This window comes from Vanellus vanellus (assembly GCF_965231255.1).
Source record: "Vanellus vanellus genome assembly, chromosome: 2".
Classification (NCBI taxonomy): domain Eukaryota; kingdom Metazoa; phylum Chordata; class Aves; order Charadriiformes; family Charadriidae; genus Vanellus; species Vanellus vanellus.
The window spans coordinates 153,926,444-153,954,297 of NC_138906.1; the positions used below are offsets into that span (position 1 = coordinate 153,926,444).

At 40.1% G+C, this 27,854-nt stretch overlaps 1 protein-coding gene across 1 annotated transcript in view; it reads right to left on the reverse strand.

Annotated features, from left to right (window-relative positions):
• The window catches only part of TRPS1 (transcriptional repressor GATA binding 1), a gene marked incomplete at both ends in the record, with an annotated part of 174,535 nt that overhangs the window by 138,788 nt on the left and 7,893 nt on the right, over nucleotides 1-27,854 (reverse strand). Inside the window, 2 exons of the mRNA XM_082498858.1 lie at nucleotides 10,369-10,972; nucleotides 18,832-19,961. Of these exons, the coding sequence (XP_082354984.1) occupies nucleotides 10,369-10,972; nucleotides 18,832-19,961 (1,734 nt within the window). The remainder of the gene's footprint in view (nucleotides 1-10,368; nucleotides 10,973-18,831; nucleotides 19,962-27,854) is intronic.

Consider the following 27,854-nt stretch of genomic DNA (forward strand, 5'->3'; position numbering starts at 1 on the left):
TACTGTGTTACTGTCAATGGAGAGCTTTACAGATGTTTGACTTCTTTATCAGCTGCAGAGAGGAATGCCAAAAATGATCAGCGTAGCCGAGTCCATTAACTGAATTGTGAAGAAAATGCTTTTCTCAATAAACAGTCTGACTAAGCTTATTCTGCACAATACAAACTTTTAAACAGATCTGGAATACATCCACTTTGGGTTGGGAGAGGAGCTGCCATGAAATGTTGAAAAAATATGGAGTATAACTCAGTATTTTCTTTTCTAACTCGAAAGCATAACCCTAAGAACATTAAAGCAGTTACTATCAGAAAAAAACTCATAAATATGTAAAGATATTATTCTCCATATGTCTTCTAAAAAGGATAATAGTGGTATATTAAGTTTTGCTTTGATTTGAAAGTTTTCACCTTGCGGTGTCTGCCTTACAGCCTTTTAGTCATGTACAGACTGGAGTAGCAAGAGCTTTGAAGTGCCCAACTCCCAGTGAAGTTTCTAACATTTTTTTAATAAGGCTGAAGAGGTCTGTGTGTGATTTACAGTAATTTCAGAATGAGCTCAGAAATTCACCCTAACACAAAAAGACGCAGTTTCTTCAGGAAAGAATGGGAAAGTCATTTGAGCACACTATCACTGCTGGGGCATGGGGGGCAAGTGGCGTGAAAATCCTCTGGCAACATGATCAGGTCAAACTCAAAATACGAGGTATATAAATGATGATACTCAGAACTTTCAGGGAAACAAGACAGAGTTTTGTGTAGATGAGATTTTCTTTTTTGCGACCAGTAAATACAGTTTAAGTGATTCACAGCCGATTTTTATAATTGCAATGAAGCAGCTGTGATCAAACTCTATTTGTAGCATCATAATAAATTTGCCCCCCACCTACTAAAATTAGTTCTAAGCATCCAAAATTCCCATTTGAACATCTGACTGAACAAAACAGGCATTGCTCCATGCCAAAAACTGGAGGAAATAGACCTAAAATATGCCATTTTCTCACCAGAAATTGTAGGCTCCCAGAATAACATGTGAATTAAAACTCATTCCAAGCTTGTTTGCATTGCTCCTCGTTCCCATTCACAACAAATTCCTTGACAAATGTTCTGATTATTTCTCTTTTTTCCTCACTTTTTTTAATTTAAACACAATTTTCAAATCACAGACAGTCTTGCAAGGAGAAACAGCCGACAGTACAACCCATCTGAAAACGGAGAGGGTGGAATTTTACTCTCAGCCAGTGCTGGAGGCAACTCACATGATTAAAGACTGCACTGTAAGCCATCGTTAAAAGACTTCTTTCCATAAGTGAAAACGTGTAGTTTGCCACTATACACATCAGAGGCACACAAACCAAAATGAGGTCAAAGTCAAACAAGAAATGCAAATGCCTTGCTCCAAAATTCCTGCTTTCTTTTTTTTTTTTCTTTTTTTTTAATTGAGGCTGAAGGAAAGAGTAGAAATTTTAACAAAGTTAAAATTAAAATTATAATCTGTTTCTTAAGTTTTTTTCTTTCGCTGGGCTGGTATTCTTGCAAAAAATTACATCATCATGCCCAGAGAAGTTTACTGGGAATATTGATTCAGGATGCCTACGGATCAGGGTCTTCTTGCGATGACTATCGTGTTGCGCAACACAGAGCTTAACTCGTCTCTCTTCACTCTCGCCTTTCGAGATGGGAGACCGCCCTTATTCCCATTTTACAGACAGGATTGGGAGACGAAGGCCTAGAGCAGCCGAGAAATCACAGGGAATTAACCATCTAACTAGGACAAATATGATTCACCAACCTGAGATTTGCGAATCTCAGGCAGCACAGGGATACACAAACTCAGCAAAGATTTCCAAGTCCATTTGCAAGCTGCCTGCAAAGCACTGCACCGCCTGGGCTGCCACCACGCCATTTGTTTCAGAAACCTAATACTGTGCACAGCGCAGAAGAGAAAACATCTTTATTCCTCCCCCCAGTCTTTATGCACAAATTATATCCTATCTGAACTCTAAATAACATAACATGCAATATAGAATACATATATTTGTTGATTTACATTACATACACCTATTATTGTATCACTGGAACAAAGATTATAAGATTTTCCAAAATATATGTAATGCTACTTAGAAAAACATCAACAGAATCATTTAGCCATTATAAAGCTTCATTTTAAAAACAGAACTTGGTAGAAGAAGCAAATGAATTATATTAGGCAGGAAATTGTTCACTAAATCAATTGTGCTACATTAGCGATCTTAAAATTAAGACTACTTCCAAGGTGGCCACATGCATATTCTGAGGAGTGCTAAGGTAACAAAAGGCGCTGCAGAAAGCCTTTTGCATATCTGACACACACACACACACACACACACACATATATATATTTCTGTTTCAGCACACATCTGTTCATATAACTACTATTTTCCATAGCTGTAATTTTTAACTGGGTGTATTAACCCCTAGATACCTCCATGGAAAAAAAAAAATAAATCACAGAACATGTGTGTGCACTGTTTATTCATAAATCTGTTTTTAAATCTTTACCATTTTGAATTTTTTCAGATGTGGATAGCATCTGGATTCCTTCAAATCAATTATAATTACAATGCTCCCTTCTTAGTCCAATAAATTAAACATTTATTTGCTGTCTATCATAATATCCCTCCTCTAAAAGAGTATATTTATTGTGTCTTTTAATTACCAAATACACGTAGAGGGTTGTCTGAAATTCAACACAGAAAGCAGGTCTGCACTCTCTGCACTTCCAGATGTTAGAGGTATCTTCACATAGATTTTCACTGTTCAGCACCATACTACTTCAGGCAAAAATAGAATTATGTACAATCCTTGCCTGCATTCATCTATGAAATTTAATTTTCCATTGAAAATCTACAAGTTAGCAGCAAGTTCTGCCCTTGGACATGAATGTGTGTTTCCTATTGGATCCAGTTTGGCAAAGATTATCCTTAGTTTCTAAATACAATTGAAGCTTCCATTTCACTTCAGGTACTTAATCTAACGCTAAGTACTCCTAGCAATACAGAACGATAACAGGGCTGTTTAATGGTTATAGTTGCACTTAACTATTCGAAACTTTGGAGAAGCTCAACTAATTATTGAAAGTAGTGCGAGAAGCTGCGTTTACTTCCTTCCCAGTTTAAACAAGGCTTCCCATTGACAGTTCTCAGAATTGTTTAGACTGGAGGGAGCTGCTGCTGGGCTGTTTGCCTTCGCGGTGCCCACAGCTGCGCTCTATACCCCGACGCTGCTTTAACTGACCTGCAGCCACGGTGAGTACCATTTAAAACAAAAAAAAAAAAAATAAGAAAGAAAAAAAAACAGATAAAAATTCAGGAAATGTATTTGAAGACAGTAAAAAAAAAAAAAAAAAAAAAAAAAAAGCTGCTTACCAGGATTGGTTGTACCTAAAGGAATAGCGTTTCCTCAGTCAGTGTGCCCCGTTTGGCGCAAGGGGGTGTGAGCAAGGGCTGCAGGACGGGGCTGTTTCCAGCACCACCGGGGCAGCTCGGTGGAGGAGCGGGGCTGAGCCCAGAGGGAGCCCTCCAAGCATCACCCCAGGGCGAGGGCCCCCCATGCCAGGGGCCGCTGGTCAGACTGGGGGACAATGTCGGCAGCCCCCCCCCTGCGCCTGGACCCCCACCCAGCCTGGCGCGGCGGGGGCTGCCGGGGAGAGCTGGACCCGCGCACGGAGGATGCTCCCACCCTCACGCCGAGCTCAGTAACTGCCGTTCCTGGCGGCAGCGATGGCACGGCACGGCAGCGGTGGCACCCGGGTGGCACTGGCCCGGCAGAGCCAGGCCCTGGCGCAGGCCGGCAGCATCCAGGTGACAACGGCGCGCTGCCGCTTCTTGCTCCCACCAACACTGGGACACCAACTACCAGACCGGAGAGAGCAAAAGAGAGGTTCTCCTACCCGAACTAGTTAAGGTTAACATAAAATTGAGTTAATTGCATCTGACACTGATTGTCAATCTGTTTTGGCCGCTTGGTTCAATACAAGAAAGCACTCTTTTGTTCTCATCTTCATTACCGTCTCTCCCATCCAAAGGAAGCAGCTTGTTTTAAATCAAGAATTATCTCGGTTCTCCCTGCTTGAATCATTGTTATTGATCATAGCAACTTCAATAAATCCTGCTGCTTACGCAGCGGCCCGGGGGCCCGTACCGATCTCCTCAGCCCTTTGTTCCACACACTGATTCACCTTTTCATCAAGGATTTTGACGTAGCTGCTGCCCTTTCGCATTATTCCCCTGCCCCACCCAAATAATGATTTTATCACTTAATTCTCTTCTAAACCGCATTTCGTAAAGGGAGAAGAGAAAAAAAATTTAAAAAAAAAAATAAAATATGCACTGACGGGTGGGTAAACATGCACGAGGTGGGGTTGTCTCTCCACATGACAGACACACCCCACACAAAAACCAGAAACATGCCTTTAATTGGGCAGGTTAACATTTTTCTAAAAGTTACTTTCTAGTCCTATCTGATCACTCTGTCAGGATGAGTAATGCAAAACATTCAATTTCTTGTGGGTTTGGTTCCAGTAGTTACTAAAAGCAGCCAAGTACATGTTTGTTTCTAAACTACTTGAAACCTTCAGAAAGTTATTTTAGCTTCGTTTGCGAGCCCTTCACCAGCACGGGGATTTTACCCGCCTCGCTTTTGTGCGGGAAACCCGACGCTTCAAACCCATTTCTCTTCAAGTCCCGTCTTTATTTTCTCATTTCCCTTGTTGGAGGATTCTTGCCTTTTTCCAGGACATAGTTAGATTTTTAAAAGTAGCCCACCGCCTCCCCAGGCAGAGACTTGTGGAAACAGGTGCTTCTAAAAAAAAAAACAAAACAAAACCAAAAAACAAAAAACCAAACCCAAAGACTTTGGCAGCTCTCTGACCTGACAGAGCTCTGTGCATTAGTAAGACACAGTGCCTGCTGAGCTCCCTTCAGCTAATTAGAGGACCCGTATGGCAATGAATGGCCTCGACTATAAATACTTCCTGAAAGATCTCTAACAGAGTCAGAGGAAATGGGAAAAAAATGAGAGGCAGCTACAGAGAAACTATTTCAGATGTTTCTTCTTTAAAGGACTGCTTTTTCTTTCCCAAAGTGGCTGAGGGATGAGATGTTGCATCTAAGACCTCCGCCAACATAAATATAAGATGTATGATACAATTCTACTAATTTAAAATTAAATTGCATTCAGTAGGTATACCATTAAGATGTTGCTATCAAAAAGCGGTTGAAAGTGGGACACAATGCCAAAGCCCACAAAAACTTCCATCCATTACCCGGTAGTAACCACCAAAAAATCACACGTAAACCAAGATCCCGCTCTGTGTGCTTGAACCTTCCAGTGCTGCTGCTTCCAGGCAGCAGCAATAACTTCTACGGACATCCGAGAGGCAGGTTTTATCCTAAAGGTACGTTGTCCTTACGGCCAAGGATTGAATGTTTAGAGAAGTATTTTGGAAATCACAAAGGCCAGTTTGGCCTTCCCGCTGCTTTGCGGAGATCTGGCCCCTAACTCTGCGGGTAACAGGAGTCAGTACTTTATAACAGGAGAAATAACGTTTCACCAGTAGGGACTGTGCCTGATATTTACTACACTGACATTAAATCAATCAATTATATGGACATTTACTGATACATACATACATATTGCTTAGTTTCAAATTAGCTCTGTCAATCAGCCATGTAGGAGAACATAAAACAGGGAGGGGGAAAATATTTTTTTCTGATTTCCCCTCTCCCTCAAATTTAAAGCCATATAACCAGCTCTAGACAGAACAGTATATGAAATATCGGAAGTGTAAATATCACAAACAAAAAGAAAATAACTCTTCTTAAAGTAAATGGAACCTTTCAGGAAACGCCGTGATTTCCTATCATGTTGAAAGAGCCCAATCACTATGGTGCAACACAATCTCGATCTAATAGAAGAGCTGATTTTATCCTTTGCCCCCGGATAAGAAGCTCATAGCAAAGGTTAACGTAACTTCAGTTAGATATTTAAGGTGACCGCCTGCAGTCTCCCTTTGATAAAAGTCACCGGTACCTTTGCAATAATTTGACAATCTCTCTCTCCCTCTGACGGTACACAAATCCCCCCATTACGTGAGTGACGATTCACACGCAGGCAGCTCCCTGTTGCCTTCAGGTCTGCGCGGCACCAGAGCACACACTGAGCTGTGCTGTTCTGCATCGGGTACGCTACGACGCAAGGCAGCAGTCTCTACTCACACCTTTAGGTGTTTAACTAGGGCTGTGTATAGGTCTGAAGGCTCAGGCTCCAAGTCCCGATTTTCTGGAAGACTTTGTGCTGCAGTGTCCACACACAGCAAAACAGGACACTTCATTTAAAATCAGTTTAGCAAAAGGTTCCTGCTGTCCAAGATCTGCGTTGTCAAAGCATTAAACAATCTGCCTGGCCTGGAGTCCGCTGGCTGCCAATGTGCTACCCAAAAAAAGGAACATTTTTGCATCTCAATAGCCCTTCCAGTATCAACAAATCTTTAAACTATAAAATCAGCTACTCTAAGGAAGAGCAGAAATAATGTCTACATTGTACCACGCTGAGGTACATTTTTTGTAATTCCCATTTGCAAAACATACCGATCCGCTGTAAGTACAGCTGCTGGAAACATTTTAATAAGAAAAATAAATTAAAGCTACTCACAGAAGTGTACCAAGCCCCTGAGAAAGATTCTGTTACATACACACAGCTTGGAAGCGCTCTGGGGGAAAAAGGTGCATCCACTGCACATGTGTGTTTCCACACACGCAGAGTAAAAGCTATCACCGCTGCACCATCCCCAGCTCCCGAAAGGTCACAAGCCATTCGGTCTTTTAGCGGCTAAAAAGGAAAGAAATTCTACCCTAATGACTCCCATGAATAATCTACTGTAGCACAGAGGCTGGGGAGGGAACATGTCCATCGTGCACGGAAGGAATGCAAGAGAGCAGCGTATAAACGGCTTACACAACATGCACAGCCGAAAAACACTCCAAGTAATTTCCAAAAGTTTACAATTATCCTGTAGGCATTAGAGAGTTCTGTGGGCAACTGTCGATTTTCACCCCTTCCCCACTTGATCTCTATCGTCTTTGATACTTTATTAAAATGCTAATCGCCCTTAAACTGAGTATCTAGAAAACCCACTTGCAATATTAACCTCTATCTATACGAAAAAAAATGAGAAAAACATGATCTGCCCTTTCCCTTCCCCCCCCCCCCCATAAGAGAAGTAAAAAATGAAAAGCACATGGTATCACTGCCACCGTTGAATCATTACACACCATTAGTAATAAGCAGAGCGACTTTATAAATACTGAATAGCCAGTACAACCAAAGGGATGTGTTAGATTTTTTTCAGTCCATTTCTCACAGTGTTTATTCACTGAGTAATCCCAAATTTTTGGCTTCCTTTGTGTCAATCTTTGGGGGGAAAAAAAATGAAGGTGTCCACAGTGATTTTATTATAGGTTTTGTTTCCTAGTCACCGGTCGTCCTGGGATACAGAATCTTGCATGAGCATTCATTACATGGTATCAGAAGTACATAAATTTAACGCTTTGCTTTTAGAAAGGCAAAACTCTTAGCACAACATTAGCTATTTATACTAGCTATTTCATATTAGAAAAATAAATTTCTCCGAATGTGGATAATCATGGGAGATTTGCTTAACAATATGGGGTATTTTTTTTTTTTTTCAGAGGATTACAAAAATTAGTTTTATCCAGAATGGAAGGAAAGTTCTTCTCTGAACAATTCCTAATTCTGTCTGGGCCAAGTGAGCTTCCAGCCATACATATAACATATATGTATGTCAGACAACATCTGACACAGAGCTCCCACTGGTCAAGCTGACCATCAGTTTGTCTTCTTATTTCCTGGCTCCAGTACTGCATTCCAAAACTAAATCAAGAGCAAAATAAAGGAGTTGTTAGGTTTCTATGATCTTTTTCATAGATCCAGGGAATAGGGAATATCTGCCTTATTGGAAGAATTAATATCACTCACAGAATCACATTCCTTCATCTTCCACCATCTCCTGTCCTTCAGATCACCCCTTACCTTTAGTTTGAATTCTTACTATTTTCCTCTATCCATAAGTAGTGATGAAATAGATATGATTAGGGACTCTGTTCAGCAGATGTAGAAAGTTAACCTCCTTCCCCTTTTTTTTTTTAATATTTCAAACGGACAAAGGTAACTTGTCCAATTTTCAGAGAAAATTGAAAATGAAAATGTTATAACTAAGGAAAAGACCCAGACAAACAAGTTCTCGGCACAAGAAAGTTCAAAGAGCAAGGCAGCCAAAAGTGTACACAAACGTAATTACTCCTTGAATGGTGTTGGTATGGTTTCACCAATCAGTATAGACCCAATCCACTAATAAATCCTTTTACAAACCTTATAAAAGAAAAGTTGGGTTGTACACAACATTTTAAAATGCAAGGAACTAATTTATACACCCTGTTAATATACAAAAGTAAGACTTTTTTTTTCTCAGAAAACCACGAGAATTCGTATTTCAGAACATCCAGAAGTGATCAAAATATTTCCAAAGTGATAAAAATACTGATTTGAAAAAAGAAAATAGTGCTTCTGTATAAAGACTTTAAAATTTTGTTGCAAGTTATCTTAAAGAAGGGAATAAGAAGCAGACAGATTACAGTTTCCCCTTTTCATTCATCAATGGCTAAAATTGATAATATAATTATCTTATTTTACCACTTATTAACATTTTAGGCTCCAGCTACCAACCAAATTTAGACCACTATAGAGCTGATTCTGCATACTACCAGGTCACTTTGCAGAATTTTGTTTAGTTGGCTTTTTTCATTCTTTAGGAGTCAAAAAATGAATAAAAAATATTTGTATTCTGATAAGCCACAATATAAATGGCTCCTCCGGCCAATATGTCTGTGCACTGCTAAGAACCACTACAAAAATGCAAGTGGGATGTAACTACCGTCACGTGTACAGCATGAATTCCACTGCTCGTCGGATCTAAGTATGCATTTCGAAATGGAGGAGAGAAATATAACCCTGCCATTCACAGTGAGCACACACCCCGGTTTGCAATAGGGAACCCGTCATACTGCGACTGCTTCTCATACACTTGAAATCTGACATCAGTAACTATTCATGACCGGTAAGGCACAAAAGACTGTGGTCCCCCTAAACCGCATGCAGACTTTAAGTGATAGGCACATTATTTTATAATTAGAATAACTGCAATATTTTTAAGACCAATGATTTCATTCAAAAAGAGCTTGTAAGACTTATATATGTATACAGAGACAGATATGCCTATGTATCATCTTAGCAGACCATGGAATAAAACACTTTTCTTGCCTTTTGTCTTCTTCTGACATGTTGTTCACTCTTACAGTAATGGATGTTATGGTTATAAATGTTCTTATAAAAAACAATAAAGACAAATAGCTGATCATCACTTCCATTCTACTGAGGTTTGTCTGCAGACTGACCGCTCCTGTACCAAGTTTCTAGAAGTTCAGATAGGGAGCACCCCCTGAAAACATACAATGATGACTCCAGGCGAAAGGCACTTACTGGTCTCCCTGTTCAGCTCCTCAGAATTTGAGAGCTGTTCTAACCTCAGAGTTCCCTACAGTGGGAAAAGCATACCTGGATGGAAAGGGGAAGTTCCGTATATATCGGTCCTTTTGTTCAAAAAAGACAGAATAGGAATTTGGCGTGACAAACATTCTTCATATCACCCAAGCTCCTTCCTTTTCTTTTTTATTCTTTTTCTTTTGCTTCCAAGGCAACCAGACAAGTGTCAAAATTGATATATAATTATATTGCTTTATGAAAAAAAAGGCTACTTTTTATTAATATTTAACTCAGGTTTCATATTCTTAGATATTTAATAATATGAAATCTTGCTTAAGTGTGAACTGTCACACCACCACAAAATTTAAGAGGTGATTAGTTGGTTTAGTGTAACAGATGTGCAGCCTTCTGGGGTTCTAAACCTTCCTTCTTCAAACGCATCACCAACCTGCACAACTAGCAGGAACGATTAAACAAAATTCAATCAGAGCTAAATAGCAAAAGCAGAAGCACTTGCTTACTAATACTACATCAATGTATACATCGTTTTATGTAAATGCTTTGGAACGTTTACCTGCCAGTTTAGCTCTACAAGTTTGAGTCTTTCAGTCTTTCCTTGATTATTATTTTTTTCCATGCATGAAAAAAAACCCAAACCACATTACCCTGGAACTGGAGAAGTCATTTGCGTGCCTAATTAAACATAACATACATGTAATCATAAAAAGCAAGGAGGAAAAAAAAAAAAAAAAAAAAAGAGAGATCTTCCTACCCGTAGTAAGGACTGGGATTCATCCTTTGTCTTGCTGTCCCCGGATCCAGGGTAGGGCTGGGTGAGCTGCCCGGCCTTCTCCGCCGCTGCGGCTGGCACGCCCTGCAGGAAACCCTTGCTCTCCACCGCCAAGCCGTAAATGGGCCGCGCAAGATGGGCAGCTTCTACGTTTGGACTATCCCTTAAAGGCTTTGGCTGCTCTTGGCCAACAGACACTGGGGTCAATAAGCCTAGACTGGTCTGTGTGTATGACGGGCTCCCCCTCAAAATGTCTGTTCCTCTCCAGGTCACGTTGCGAAGATCATCACCGGGACTGTCAGTCCAACCTTTCTCCTTGAGCACTTCCTTATCTTCTATCTTTTCCCTCTTCACTATGCTGTCAGATATGGGCTCCCCCATTTTGGGGTCCGGATTAATCAGACTGTAGACCTTGAGGTCAATTTTTGGCTCCTCCTTGATAGACGAAACGCCATGACTGTCCTCTCCATTGGCTGTAGTGACGTCCATCTCCTGACAGTGCACAGTGTTGAAGTGCTCTAGTAGTGACTGAGTGTCAACAGCTGTGAAGCTGCACTGACGGCATTTGTAGCAGTTGTGTACTCTCCTGGAAGAAAATGAGAAGTGTACTAACATGAGAGCCTCCCCTCCACCTTCCCTCTCGCAGTGGTTCTACCTACCAAGACGAAGAAAATAAATTGAACTTACAGTACTGTTCTCTCTAAATAAAGCAAGCGGGTTTAACTTTGGTGTCTTATACAATATGGGAGAAATCCTGCTGGTTTCCCACCACCCCGCCTTGCAACGGCCTCCTGCTGCTCACTCACACTCCACTGCATTATTCTAAACTTCATATAATTTTCAAGGGGAATTGGGTTTTTTTCCTCTTCGGTTTGCCACAATACACTTTTCGCTTTCTATTGTAGTAGAAACACTGAAGTAACTTTCAAACAAAACCAAATAGTTAGAAAAGGAGTTGTCTTTGTATAAAAAAACACTTGGTATAACCTAAATCTATGCTCGAAGGTTCAAATGCTTAAAAAATAGTTTTCCACCAACTTAATATACTTTTAGTTGACAAAAATGATTTTGAATGGAGCTCTGGTTAACTTAGGGATAAGAGCACACTGAAGGACAGAAGGTTGTGCTGTACTTATTTGTCCTCTGTGGCCATTTTGACAGAACTTTAAAAGACGCTGCTCTAAAGAAAAAGCAAAAGAGTTGGCTGTGTCACCGCAAGCTGTGTTTTCTTGTCAGATGCAGAAATGCCTGGGTACGAGCTGTGGAGCAGTGCGGAATAACGCGCCTTCCTGGTTTTGTTCTAAAAGCCTATCTGCAGTACGGTATTACTAAATTATGTAAAGCATATGTCGCTACATGAGAACAACATGTTACCCATTTACTGTATCTGTCATAGGAACAGAACACTGTTTATGGGCTCTATAACGCCATTATGAATAATTGTTTATAGCACAGGAGCGGTCAGAGCCCTCCGTCAGCCCCGGGCCCCGCTGCGCCCGGCGTCGTACCAACGCAGCGTAAAATACCGTCCCTGCCCTTCATCAAAATGTACATAAATCTGCAAAAGCTTCTCCCTACAGACACACTCACACATCCACACCCCAGGCATTGAGAGTCACAACAGCATCTTTAGCCAAGCTAAAAAACGAGCCTTTCGCTATGCACACAGGACAAAACTTGTATGAGAAATCTGTTACTGCCCTGACAACTCCAGTTGTTAGAATTAATTCTTTTGAGGCCAAATCTTAGTCTCAGTGAAGTCGATGGCAAAACTCCCATTGACTTCAGTGAGAGAAGGATTTGGCTCTCGGCGCATCTGTAGAACTGGAATGATACACAAAATGTCCCTTTTAGAGTATGATAGTTTAGAAGGGACAACTTGCCAAACTTATTAAACCCCCTTGTCTTCCATCTTTCCTTTTGTTGGAAAAACAAACCATATGTTATTTACATTGTCTGATTTTCTTGCAGTTGTGTCAGCGTGCAGACATGAGTACACATTCAGATTCAAGCTTTTTAGCCCTTGTGCAATATCAGTTTTCTTCTTGTTATTTTCCGTATTTACATTCATTTTAAGGGACTAGAAGGGCTCATTCAGTTATGCAAAAAATAGAGTCAGCTATTCTCCATATGGCCTTATGGCAACAAAATCTACTTGCGGGACAGCAAGCCGTGGGTTAAAATCCTGTTCTGGCTGTGTTCCTTTTTCTTCATTCTACAATTGTGTTTTATTAAAATCAGCTTGTCTCTCAATGCGACACTAATATATTCTCTCTTGCAACTTAATTCTTTTCTAAACCGAGCTCAATTCTCTCCTGAACAAAAAAAAAAAAAAAACGGACAGAGTGCTATCTGATCAAAACCGTTTTATAAATACAGAAAGCCAAGTTATAAGGAGGGTCAGCCCTGTAAAGGTGGGATACCATCAGGGAAGTCCAAGTTAGACAGGGGCTAGTTATCTTAAAAGCCAAGTTAAACAAGACACCATTTGGGGCTAATGGCTCAACCGCATACACTCCCCATGTGAAAGTTTATCAATCCTTTGGGAGGCTACTTAGCCCTAAGTGTCTCTTGTTTAACTTGGCTATTTGAATAGCTAACCCCCTTTCCTAACTTCGCTCTCATCTACAGATATCACACCTCCAAACAGCTGATCTTTTTCTGCCTAACTTGTCTTCCCCTCCCTCCCCCCTTCCCCACTGGCTAAATGTTTTTGATCAGGAGCTGTACGCACCGCAGGAGTGGCACCACACTTTTAAGGCCACAAATAAACGCTGAATATTGGACACAGTTGCAACTATACGGCTGAGGCCCAGCTACCATCACCTTTATTACAATAAAGGTTTGTTCACTTAAATGATTTATAATTTATTCAAAGAGAGTCATACAAACATTCCTTCGTTTTTCTGTGAAACTGTGATAGGCACTGGGATGTGGAAAAGACAAGGACTGATTTAGGTAGGTAGTAACCCGACAGCCTTACTTTGTTCAGGACATATACACGTTTCCAGTAGGCGTGCAAAAGTAATCTCTGCCACTGACACAAACCTTCTTACTTCGCTTGGGTTTGTCCTGTATACTGTTCTATCCTCAAGTTGCGAAAAGTAAATTAAAGTTTGGAACTGTCTAATATAAGTAAGTCACAGTCTCAAGTAATGACATAATAACTATCATCAGCTATTAGAGAACTTTTGAAAGTTGGAAACTTACTCTTTCCCAGAACAAGGCATACAAAGAAAACGTTTTCATCTCTGTTTTCACCCCACCCTGATAGCAATCAAGGAAACAAGTTGGCAAAGTTTGATTTCTTTTTCTGCTAGAATTAAAATTACCCCATGTTACTAAAGGCCTGAGTTACACCTAGATTTGTGCACAAAGCTCCTCAAAGCTAAGCAAGAAAATTTTTAAAAAATTCCCAATTTTCAAAGTATACAATAAGCACTCCGGTGCATTATCTCAAAGTTGCGCTTCACAGCTAAACCACAGTTATACCACCTGAAACTTTGAACTCATCGGGTGCACCACAGTGCATTGGTATACAGCTGATCAAAGGAGTGATGTTTGAGGAAAATCTCAGTACGGAAGACAGCGACGTAAATGAAAAGAAGGAAACAGCATTCTCCCTTTTGTGATCTGGCTCATACACCACTCAAGCAAGCTAACAGCAGGTACAAGCCATAAACTGGCATTATCTTCAACGTGGCATTGGGATGGCAATGTCATCCCATCCATTGATGCCACTTAGCATTATTATTTTCACTACATAATAAATCAAAGACCTGATTATTCATGGACATTAAAACATCTATGCCTCAATCCCAAGATTAAACGTCAAGGAATTCAGGCCAAACCTTTGCTGCACTTCTACATTCTGACAACTTAATAAAATCCTGTAATTATTTTTTTGTACCGAAATATACTTGAATTGGGTGCTATAAGATGTAAGGATTTTCCCTTGCAAAAGCTTGAAGTCGAACAGCTTAGATGTGTTTTTTTGATGGATTTAATGTTCTTGAGCTTTCCAATAGGCTGATACTCCTGAAGCTAGCCAGTTGTTAATTAAGTCTTGTTGACATACTTCTAACTAGTCTGAAGTATTACAAAACACCATCCTCTACAAAACAAGTATTTTTTATTTATTTTTTTTTTAAATTACCTGAAGACATTCCTATGCTCTAGGGCACACAAAAGATTCTGGCTGAAGGCACGGCTGTCATATCACTTCCATTTTTTTTGCATGTTTTGAATTTCATTATGAATATAACAATCACCAGTATTTCTCATGAAGAAACAGACTTCTAAGAAAGTTTACTTTTGGGATGGGTGCTGCAGTCAGGCTTGTGGGGAGCGGAAAATATTCAGATGGAAAGAGAGCGAGCAAAACAAGCAAGAAAATTCAGCAGAGGGGCAGGAAGGGAGGAAACGGGCAGAGCAGGGAGCAGGGCTGAGATGAAAGGAGAGCAAAAGCCATTGGCAAGAGCAAACAAGTTCAGAGCAGTGAATTAAGGTGTCAGGTGGATGGAAAAGGTCCTCACAGCTGCTCCTATTGTTCAATGAGTGAAGGCTCCTGCTCGGCCGAAAAACCGGGAGCTGGTGGGCCTCAATTTACACTTTTGCCCTCGGTTGGCTTCTCTGGGGAGCGTCCCGAAGGCTCCGCGGTTCCATCCTCTGCACCACGCTCCGGCTGCTGCTGCCGGCACTGCCAGGGCACAGGCAGCTCCACCGCCCCCATCCCTGATGCGCAAGACCCGAGTACCCCTTGGCCTTTTACCCCTCTACTCCATTTACCTTTAAGAGGCGGGGAATTTAATTCAATTCGAAATTAATTTCAAAGGAGAACCCAAGGTAACCGCTGTCATCCACTCTTCCAAAATAATTTCTGTTTATTAGAGAAAAGATTCTATCTCCTTGCCAAAGCTTATACTTCATTTGTGAGTCGTTCTATTTTCTTCATTTGATATTTTGCAGTTGTTTAATGAAGCGCTACCCTCTCTTTTTTTTTTTAAAGGAGTTTAGAGCATTTTTCAGTATAGCATTTTTAATTACTACTAGCACCGATCAAATACTTTCTGTCAAAGTCTTTTTTGACAAGTAAGGATTTACATGAAAAAATCTAATTTTTGCAAAAATAAGAAAATGCATTGTTTTCCCACACCTTTTAGCAAAATTTAAAAATAAAGCACTCTGCAAGAAGCCTCTTTCAGTTTTAAGAAAAAAAAAATAAAATTAATTATTTTGGAGCAAGCAGGAAAATAATCTCTAGACTAAGTGATCTGACATGCAAAATTTCCCCAAATACTCCGTATGATTTTTATCTAAATTACAAGTGTTGGCATCTTTTAGCTCATCAGAATACCAGACAGTTTTGAAGAAAAATTAAGCTTCACAATGAACATGAAGAGTACCTGATTCCTCAGAGGTATAATGGAAAATGGGTAGTAGCAGAATTAGTAGAAAATGGAGGCCAATAAACCTGCTGGGGATTTATTTGAGTAAGCACATTTTAGTGAGGTTTAAATATGAGTAAACTCAAGTGCAATGTGATTCATTAACTTCAAATTTAACTGAACAGCTCTCAAATAATCATGTCAAGAAATACTGAATGAGCGTTAAGTGTCAGCATACGTTTCTGTAGACAGAAAACTTGGGAAGAACCACTTTTGCAAATCGTAATGCTGTTGCAAATACACGGCTGCAAAGAAGCAATATTGGGACATCATGGAAAATTTTTTAGCTAGCAGACCTAGTGAAATTTTAGATGTAGAGCCAAAAGGAAACAAAATTAAAAAGCAAATAAATTAAGCATGCTGTTCATGCATATGACTCAAAAACGAAAATAATCAAAAATGCAGGCAAAAAATACACAAACCAAAATATGTAAGCAGTGTCTACAGCCAGCTCCGATACTCACAAATTATCAAGGGTAAACTTAAATATGTGAACAGCAGAACACTTTCTGCCACCACATTAATGCTTAGTATCACGTTTACCATTAGAATCCATTCAGCTCCTTATTATATAAATGGATAAGTTTTAGATATATGTGCATGTATAGCATTTCAAATACACCAGAAATGCAAAATGTGTGGCATAACAGCTTTACTGAGATAAACTCTGATGAAGCCACAGAAAAGGCCAGCAAGGATGTGAGCTGACTCCACATCAGCGTGTTTCTGCGTGTCACGTAACTCCTGAACGCTACTAATTTATACACGTTCCACCTTTTAAAATCTGAACTATCATGCGTTCACAAAATACAAAAACGGAAAGAAAATACATATCCGATACATGCAAAACTTCTATTAAAAAAAAAAAAACGCTAATAATAATAAAAATAGAAGCTATAATGCCCCAAAAGTCTCTCTTTCCATTTATTTTAGCTTGATAGAGTGAAAACTAGGCTATGTATGGAAAAGCAATAAAACCTGCTGGTGTTTGCCATTACAGAGCACCTACCACAAACTGAACTAACTTCCGCGATTTCAAAGAAAGATGCACAGTGGGGGAAAACAGCAGCAGTACATGTAGAAAAGAAACAAAACTCAAATTAGAAATGGGGGAGGGCAGGAGAAAGGGAAAGAAGTTGGCAGTTATGGGGATGTTGTACTTTGCTTTAATTACACAACATCCTCAGAGCACTCAACACTGTCATAGACTGAAGGCTTAACAAAATACCTTGTTCAAGTGTCTTAAACGGAATAGCCTAATTTCAGACAAACAAGTTGAGATTTGAACACTTAAGTGTAACTCTTGATTTTCCAAAGTGCGGTTCCCTGTGACAACTGCCAGAGCCGCAGGGTGCGGAGCGCTCCGAAGGAGAAGCTACTGCTGCCCCATCTCAGACTTAGCACTTACTTTTGAAAGTCACGGCTTCTCCTTTCCTTGGGAAAAAGGATTGCAACTAGGCATGCTTGTTAAAACTTAAATTACCAGCTGCAGCAAAATAAAAGTGTTTTTTTTCAGTCAAGGAGCCATTTCAATCTTCCAGTTATTTAACCACTAAAAAAAGATCGTGCCATGCCCCAGCGGCGGACAAAGTGCTGCCTATGGAGTTCTACAGCATGGCTCAAAGCTGCTATAATAATGCTTGGAACTTAGATACCACTTTTCATCTTCAAAGCAGTTTACAAACATTAACTAATTAATCCGCACAACATCCCTCAGGCCCACTTGGATCAAAAATGGGGCACTGCATGCTGGGACCTGAATCCTCCGTGGGCCCTAGCTCCAAATTAAAGATGAGCAATCTGCTCCTTCTTTTTTTTTTTTTTTTTTTTCTTTTTTTTTTTTAAATAGACTCCTGATACATTGCCAATGCAGCCCTCTGTTGGGCAACATTTGGATGCCCCCAGCTTTAATCTCTATTAAAGTATCATGCCCCAGTCTGCCTTTGTTAATTTTGGATGTCTTGGAATCTATTAAACGTGGCACAGTTTCTTGAGCTTTTAACAAAGCTTTAGCTTTGAAAATGCATCTTCTTTTGTTCATTCTAGCTGGCTTCCACGCAAAGATCTTTTAGATGAGATAGATACTGAGTTTTCCGTTGTTGTTGACGCATTAGCCTTAACTATTAACATATTCAGCATGATTTTCTAATATTTAACATCGCTTTTGCAGCAGCACATAAGTGTTGCTCTTTACAAAGCCTAAGAGCCAGCTCCTCCTCTGATGTCAACTGGACTGCCAGTTTACAACAGCCCAGGAACTGACCCAAGAAGTTTAGCAGGGAGTTGGCTGCCACTATGACATTGTGTCAGACTGAGTCAGGAGACTGGCTGCATCCACCTCCAAATAGGAACATTAGCATTTAAAATAAATAGAACGACACTGTAAACCAGCAACATGAAAATAAGCATCTGCAAAAGGATCTTGGGGGATGACATCAACAGACAAAAGAGTGTCTGCTCCCAGTGTGAAACCAAGACCAAAACAGCAGTGGAATGCTCTTAAAGTAATTATTGTGTTGCTGGACTTGGGAATGGAAAATACTACAAAAAGGTAGTACATTGAAGCACTGTTACGGAGCATGAAAGGCTTCATAGTCTATCTTGGAAAGTAAAGCCATTTGTGTTCCCCTACTGAATGAAGATGCCAGCCTTCTGGTCAAAAGCCTAAACTAAAATAGTACCGAAAAGATTCTGGGTGGAAAATACTTGACCAAACCTCAAATATGCTGGAACTTCAGCATCTGCACACAAATCCAAATCTCCCTCTTCTTTGCACAGGTTTAAATGTATAATTAAATCCACCGACTTAGCTGGTGGTTTTCCAAAACAAAGTGGATGTTGGATTCGACCCTGGCTGTAAAGATTTATATCTATATGGATTTGTATTTTGATTTCCAGTTTCCTCAAATGTCTGGGGAACAGTGACATTTAATTAAGGAACTACGGGAGGGCTGTTTGTTTGGGTTCCTATCATTAATCATAGGGAACTTCACTGTACCTGTAGTGTCGGGAAATCTCTTCTTCCACCTGGGTGGTAAAGTCACATTTGGTGCATGAGTGTTCTTTGTTCTCCTTGAGCGTCAGCGGCCCCTCTGCCCCTGGCAGGGCGTTTGTTTCTGGTTTGACATCGGACGCTTGGGCTTCATGTGCATTCTCATAGTGGAGCAGGAGAACGTCCACGTCGGGAGTGGAGAATGAGCACTGATGGCACTGGTGTTTGACTCTAGAGCTTCCTGTCACCCCTGGAGACAGGTGCAAAAGCAAGAGAGCACAGTGGGAACAATTACTTTTTCTGCAAGCAAATGGATAAGTAATCTCTCCAAGGTGCTTTTCTGGGCTGCAGAGGCCTCGGGGACAGAACTGACAGTGCTTAATGGTACATTTATGAATGTTGTGTAGCTGCTGATAGTGACGGAGAAGTGGGCCCACCACTATTACATCTGGGCCATGGCTCTTTGAGTACCTAAAGTCACAGAACTGACAGTTGTAGCTTGTCACCATGCTGTCCTCTGCTCCTTTGCTAGTCAAGTCTTTCTTTTTTGCCACACTCGCACCCTTTTCTGTCTTTGTCACTAACTCCCCATCTGCATTTTTGGCTAGATCATTCTGGTTAATGACAGATCCCCTAGAAAGCTTATCATTCAGATCTGGGTGAAGGCTTCCTGCCTGGCTTCCCCCATGCTGTTTGCTGTAATGTTCTAATAGTTTCAATGAGCTGGACGATTCACAGCTGAAACTGCAAAATTTACACCAGTAGTAACTGGTTGTATCGGTACCATTTTGTCTAGAGGAATCTATTGGCTTGATGGGCACCGAATATCCAACTGGTGTATCATCTCCTGCTTTTACAGTGATTCTGTCTTGCCACTTCCCCAAGTCTCCAGAATCACACGGTCGAAGAGTAGGACTGGATTTATTGGAGTTTTTCTCTGAAGTTTTACCAGAATCAGAGGAGGGAAGGGCTGCTTTCATTTTGTTTGGGTGAGTCTGTAAGAAGTGTTGCTCTAGTTCAGTGGAGGAGTTGCCCATGTAGGTGAAATTGCAGAATTTGCAGCGGAAGTACTTGGTGTTGCCTTGGCAATCTGGAGTTTTCCGCCCAATTCCAATAAAGGTTCCACCTAGAGTAACCTGTGAATAAAGAATGAAGTCATTTTAGCTCTACTGCAGATTTAGTCAAATAGCAAGGAAGAAGAAAAAAAAAAAAAAAAAAAGACAACTAGAGAGCAATTCATAAGCCTCTTTCATTAACCATCACCACCATTTGCATTTGTGCTAATGTAGAAAGACTAGAAAGACATCATACCTATACACTTGCATATTTAGCATTTGTTGCTGAAAATTTTGAAATGTTTCACGTAGTTGAATATATGTATCCCATACGAATACTAAATATTTGTATTTGGGGAAACCGAGGCACACGTATGCAATATGATTGGAACTTATGAGTTCTTGGATAGGACTGTTCCTTCCTTCACTAAACCATGTCATTGATAGAAGATACAATCACCAGATCCCATATCCCTGAACCCTATGACAGGAAACTTTGCTGGGAGTCTGTACCAGGTGTGAAACAAAAGAATGGGCCCTCAGTCTTTTTCTTTCAATACACTTACATGTTTTAGTCATATTCATGCTTAACGGTCCAAGAGAATTGCTTTCTAAATATGAGCAAACAAAAATTAAATTTGAAATAACAAATTCAGTTTGCTGGATTGGAGTATGACCAATTCTTATAAAGAACACTCCTACAGGAGTATCCAGTATCCACCAGGACGCCTTTTAATACAGCCATAGTGTCTGACGTCTGAAACGAAAGGCGATTTTCTCAAAGATTACTCAGTGCAGACATTCTCCAAGGAAATCTTCTGTTCCTCTCATGCACAGAGCTCAATTTAGTAAAACAAGGATGGAAAAACTACAGTAGAAAAATGGCATGTGGCAAAGAAACCTACCACACCCAAGTCCATGACATCACTAATTAAAAAAAAAAAAAAAAAAAAAGAAAAAAAAGGTAGGTCTACTTAGCTGTTCTCATCATCTCTGAGCAAAACGGTCTGCAGGAAGGAAACAAGGCTTCCAGGGCTTATGTTGTTAAACCCCGTGTTCTCATAGCAGGCAGGCCTGCCCTTCCCAGGAGTGCACCACACCTGCCCGTGACATCAGGGGCAGATTTGCTGCTCCTGTACAACTGGTTTGAAGGCCAAAGAAAGAATCTCCCGACAGAATTGTCGCCACTGCTCTATTTCTTTTCCTGAGTAGTAAAGAGTGTACAACACCCAGAAGATAATTCTTCTTTACACCCGAAATCCAGGTATCTACTCCTTTGCCATCGTCCAGTCTACAGCACTACAGCAAGGACATGGGTGGAAGCTTCCCTGTGCCACATTCTCAATTTTTACACCCATGAGACGCTTTACAGTGAATATAAAATTTCCACACAGGGTTAGATTTCCATTCTCCCAACCAGTAAGCATATTACTACATTTCTGCAGGGTTCAGTTGTAATGCATTAGGCAAATGGTGTAATTATTTTTCTTCTTCTCCTCCTCAACAGCTGTGTCACAAAGCAAGCATGTGATCACTGCTCATTCAGTATCGCGCCATACGGAAAGACTCAGACATACAGAGAGCATGAAATGTAAACATTTTTAAATGCATATAATATAAATGCCTTTTAGCCATTTAGCTCAGAGAATGAGATGCTATCCTCTGTATCCCATCAGAATTGAACATGTAGAGTGAGTCAATGAGTTGCTAAACCATGATATAATGAGCTGCTGCTATTCAGCCTCCAACAATTCTTTTTCTTTTTTTTTTTTTCTTTTTTAAGAAAGAACAATTCCCATACGCTGGTTAAAACTTTTTTCTTAAATAAACTGAAAATTGCTTTCTGTTTGTTTAGGAAACATATCTCATTAGGCAATGGTGAGTCAGGCAGCCAAAGAGCTGGGCCTTAACTGTAATAACATTTTCACTTAAACTGGGGCTCCAAGTTCTGGTATCAAGTTATGAATTTGGTTTTGAAGAGGTTCTGTACTGCAGAAGATATCTCATTTCATTCATTTTACGGTGAGCAATAACTGGAGTCAAAGCCATGCTGAGCCTGATCCACTGACAACAGGGGGATTTGGGCCTGCTCCACAGTGTCTGGCACTTCAGGTCTCCATCCACTCCATTATTTCAATGTTCAAAGTCTCAACAGTGTCGGAAGATAACTTAAAGAAAGCACTGATGGAATTATGGTAAAGAGAAAATAACAGCAGCTCACTGCGTGATTACCTAAGTTGCAAGGTGATCTGGTTTTGTTCATTTAATTAGATATTTACGTTTGTTCTATGCATGCACAGAAAACTGGCCAGAATGCTTTACCTTAAGTGGCTCTAATGAGTAAATACATCCATTACTCTCAGCTGTCCATTCACAGAGCCTACAGATAACAAACCTATTTTGCAGACACTCTGTAGACGCCAGTTAGAAATTGTGAGTGACAATAATCCCAGCTGCTGTTCATTGCTAATTACTTTTATTTCTGAACACTGGAAAAACATATTATTAGTACTAGCATTTTATACAATGGACTGTAAATCACAACATTTTTGTAACTTGTGCTAAAGCTGCTTAGTGGCCTACATAGCAAATTTGTGTCCCATGCTAATACATCCTTCTCTGCATCACAAGAGGATAAAATAGAACTACGTATTCTCAGGCTATTTGTATTAACTTGTTGCAATGGAGAGGGGGACACACGATCTTTACAGCACTGTAATGTAACTGATTACCAATTACTGGACTGGCATTTCCCTGACTAGCCTGCCACAATTCAAAATAATGTGTCCTATTAGGAGACCATGTACGTGAAAGGTAACACAGGGTCATCTTGATGTTATGACACTCAAAAGCTATTTTTCATGCATAACAAAACCTACCGAAAGCCTCCTTGGGGGTTACCAGGTAAAGAGAACTGAAGAAAATGGCTTCCATGCAAGGAGGCTGGGAGAAGACCTTGAACTGACAATAGAAACTGAAGCCATTTCAGCTTTCAGCCAGCCAAATTTGGAAGAAGCCTAAACATTTGCAGAACCGTTTGGATTCATAGAATCATAGAAGCATAATCCTGCTTTAGCAGGGGAGTTGGACTAGATGATCTCTAGAGGTCCCTTCCAACTCTGAAACTCCGGGATTCCGTAATTTAGGTTAGATTCATACACTCTGCTCAGGTCTTGGCTTCAGTTTGAGATTTTTCGGTTACATATCTCTACATACAGGCACCAAACTCCCTCACTGGGTATGTAATTGGCCCTAACCTCCTGCTCTCTCTGACCTGCCCCAGAAAAATGACAAACAAAGGAGAAAGAGAAGGAGAAAGGGGAAAAGAAATATATGCCTACCCTAGAAATCAATAGCCACATTTCTGTGTGGTATCAGAAGTGATAGCTTCTAGTATTTATTCCCATATTTCATTGTGATCCCAGAAAAATCTAGTCCCCTGCTTTGGCCTGGCAGAGTTATATTTTCTTAAGTAGACGCTCCTCCCCAACAGAAAGCAGAAGAACTAAACAAAAGCAATGCTAAAATTCTGCAATGTTATTACAGCAGTGGAGTCCAAAGTGCCAGCTGACATAGCTAGTGGGAGTCACAAGTCCAGGTACAGCTTGCACTGGAAATGTAAGAGCACCACTAGATCAATAGTTCCTTCAAGAAACACAGAAGAAAACTCCTCTTCTTAATTCTCTTTTTAAAGGGAATCTAACATACAAGGCATCTGTTTGGACTGGAGAAACCTGATTTAGGTCTTTCCTTCACTGTCACTCTCTTGGGACCTTGGGATTATCGCTTACTCCTGCAGCACCTCCATTATGGCAACACAGTTGGTATTACTGGGCTGTATAGAGGGAGACAGCTGTTGGAATGAGCTCTCTGTTACTGCGCTCGAGATGGTTGCACTGATATTCTTCAAAAATTGCTCTTCAAAGCCATGTTTCAGTTTGGGATTAAACTGAAATGTATTTCACAGTAAGACTCCCTGAAACTCAAAACATTAATCATAACATTTGTTCACGTTAACGGGGAAAATTATCAAAATCTAGAAGACTGGTAAAGAATTTACCACAAGGATTGAAGTTTATGTGTTAATACAACTAAGCTATCCCCTCACACACCACGCACATTTCCGAAAATAGCCAGAAAGAGGAGAAAAAAAAAAACACAATAATTGACAACATTTCAAGATGTACTTTCTAAAGCATGTTGGCAAGTGCTTCAACAAAGCTGTGTAATTGCACTATATGTTTCCAACAGATATGTCTATATTACCTTAATTAGTCAGACCAAAACCAACAATTTCATGGAATACACAGACTTGGGCAAGGAGAGGTACTTTCCATTTGTTTTTGTTTTTTAAATGTTTTTAACCTGCTCTTGATTTAAATGCTACCCTACTCTATTCTCCCACCTCCAATGGGGAGGTCCCACCTCCCCACCACCAATTCTAAAACTTATTACACCAAAGCAGTTTAAAAATACTTACAGAAAGTAAAAAACAAAAAAAAAAAAAAAAAAAAAAAAAACAAGGAAGACAAAGTCTGCCAGCTCCTGTAATCATACGTTTCATGAAGAAATTTCCACCAGCAGAAACTAGTGGCCTATATCCAGGTAGGAGATTCAACTGCAGGTTTATGTGCACAGAGTAAAGCTGTCTTTGACCCCTGGCTTCTTCTGCAACGACTGATTAGAAACTAGACCAACCATCTGCATTGGAACATCAAAAGTTAATAAATCTTCTTTTTTTGATTACCTGGGTTACATCTTTGGCTAATCAGGAGGTGAAAGGCTCCAGATCTCTTACCAATCTCCCGAGCCATCCCATCTGCCTTTGCCAATTACTCTTAATCTTCTAATCCTAAAATATTTTCTAATGCTCTTGTTTATTCATTTGCTTTGTGCAATATAGCATCCAGAACATTTTAACCATCCCACATTTATGAAGTTCTTCATGTTGTGCAGGCCAGAACAGATTCCTGGCTTTTATGCAAGTTTGTGTAACACCACCCAGTTCTCTAACTTCCACTATGAAGAACTCGCTCCCTCTCTGCATGTAAAACTAAGATAATCTTCAGAGCATATTCTTAAAACTATTTACCATACTGTGATTAACTTATTGGTAGATACAACTATGTTGCACAAGTGAGGCAAAGACTAAGGGCAAACTCCTGCCTTTCTGGGCTATTGGTATTTACCAAAACAAGACAGCAAACTATTGGGTCACATTTATTCAAGATGAGTGTATTCTTCTCAAGATTCATTCTGTTGTCATTGAAGCTAGCAGTATGGTTTCTGACATCAGGATTTAAAAGGTATTTTTAAGACAAAGACTGTAACAGAACAATAACAGGACATAAATTAAGGTCAGGAGACCAGATGTGCAAAAACAACAGAAGTAAAGGGCACAGAATCAAGACTTTCATTTGCTAGCTAATGCTAGTAAACTAATATCTAGCACCTAAAAGAAGCACCATCCCTTCTATTCTCTCTCTGTGTAGATAAAATTTCCAGACAGTTCCTTGGCTACTGTAAACTCAGACAGTCTCACAGACTTCGAAGCAAACTTGCACTGATTTACACCAGAAGAAAACCTAACTGCTTTCCTTTTTCCCCAGCAACTTTATTTTTTGAGCTCTTTTAATTTCTGTGGGCTACCTTAGCACTTTATATCTTTAAATATATCCATGACTATTACTAGTGTCACCAACTTTCTTCATTAACCCCTCGTCAATCATTACCAGATATCCCCGGCATAAAGACGAGGAATATTAACACATAAACAACCTTGTCTTGAAGGCTGTGAATATACATCACATCAGTTGTTCCACAGAAACTGCCCATCTGAATGCTCTAATTTGAGAGTAGACTGAAACTTTCTCACTGAAAGAAAGCTAAAATAGCTCATTTTTGTCACAGAGCAAGTGAATGTTTCCAGGCACTTACTATTTAGGAGCTGACATGTTGTAAATCACTGCATATCATTCTGAATAGTAAACTTGCTAGTGCCTCCAAAGAAAGGATATCAAGAACTTCTACCACATATAATAATATAAAGCATTACTTATGAGCTACAGTCAATACAGAATATAGAATTTAGATGCCTACAAGACCATATGTGCTTTTTCACATAATATTTTTGTATATGTGTATGCACATATAGATGAGAACAAGAAGTACATACATGTTTACACATACACACAAGCTCGTGCGTACGAACATGTACACATGTGGGTTTTACCACCAGCCATTTCTCCACCTGCCACCATTTCTTTTTCATGTCTGTGGTTTAAAAGAGATGACTGTCCCCCACGTTCAGTGTGACTCTCTCGGTGTGCAAGGCAGTCTCCAAGCCTGATCATGGCACAGAAATAAGACTCAAAATAAACAGGTATGCACACACATAGGTGCAACACCCGAGACAGCTTGACAGCCTTCAGCTCAAACAGGGAAGTTTCCAGAGAAAGTCTACAACATGGCTGACAGATGAAATGGGCCTTCTGGGACATTACACTTTCATGCAAGTTCTGTTCTAGCACACCCTCCAAATCTAGCATGGCACAATGTAGTCCAAGAGATCAGGACACATCATATCCAGCAACAGGTGATCAGTTTATATAGATTTAATTCCTGTTTTAGGGACAATTGAGCTAAAGTCAATAAGACCAGCAATATAAATGTGGTTCCATTTGTCTAAGCACGTGGAAAAAAAAAAAAAAAAAATCACATACATGTTTTTATCTGCTCACATCAACCAGTTATGTATCCACGCCACCTTGTAAGAAACCCACCTGATGACAAAGGTGAACTTTAAGAAGGTTTGATTTGTCACTAATACAAAAGTAAATGCAATACTTGTCTATGCCTCCAGTCTAGATTCTCACCATATCTGTAATAGGCCCTTTCCCAAAAGCACCAAAAATGTAGAGGAAACCCTAAACATGAGAAGAGATGCTGATTACGTCTGTACAGACCCCCTACACCTTTGCTAGTCTTACCTTCACAGCTTCACATTCAATCAAACTGCTAATATAAAAGCAGAGGATAAAAAGCAGAAGCTACTAATAATAAAACTACTGGTTCTCATTCACCTGAATCCTAGTTACACCAGACTTTAATTATATTACTAGTCACACACTTGTAACGTGAGAACAGAAAAGCTGCCAGATTTGATATACTGAATAAAAAACACACATACATAATTTGTGTAGGCACATGGAGCACACCACTGATCTATAAAGGAGACAAAAGGAAGAGCTTTACACACACTCTGCATGAGTGGGCACTTCTGCCACTTTCTAGAACGCTTTCTAGGACAGCTTGGTAGCTGGACATCCAGAAACACTCTCAGTTGCTGTGAAAATCCTGGAAAAATTGTTACCCATAGTTACATATGACAAAGGATTAGGATGAGTGGCACAGGGCAACTCTTATAAAATTGGGTGTCTAGAACCATGAAAGAAAAAATCTGCTGCCAATCTCTCATTAGCCTGTGGGATAGTTTGATAATGTAATACTTTTTTTTTTTCTTTTCCTGGGCTCACTGAAATAACATCAAGAAACTTTTGGATGTCTTTTATCAGTCCATGGCTTTTCAGAACCTTGTCTTCTTATCTTATATGGCAGTCTAGCATCTAAAACCATGAAACAATCAGAATGAGAGGGATGGATAAAAAAAAAAACAAAATCACTTTTTAGTACTTTGAGACAGGAGTCTGAATCTCTTTAGTGGCTGAACATAAGAGGAGGTAGGTCTGTGACAATAAGTTCCCGAACCAGGGCCATGCTGAGCAGGAAGCTCCTCAAAGGTAGCACACACAATGTGAAGCTGCCTGGAGCCAACCCCAAGAACTGCTGAGCACTGCAGTATGTCTTTACTCACGGCTGCATGAATACCCTTCTCTCTTGGGACATGCCATCTGAAACCCTCACCTGAATGCAGACGTTTCTGTCCTTTCTTTGAGGGACACTGTTTTCTTTTAA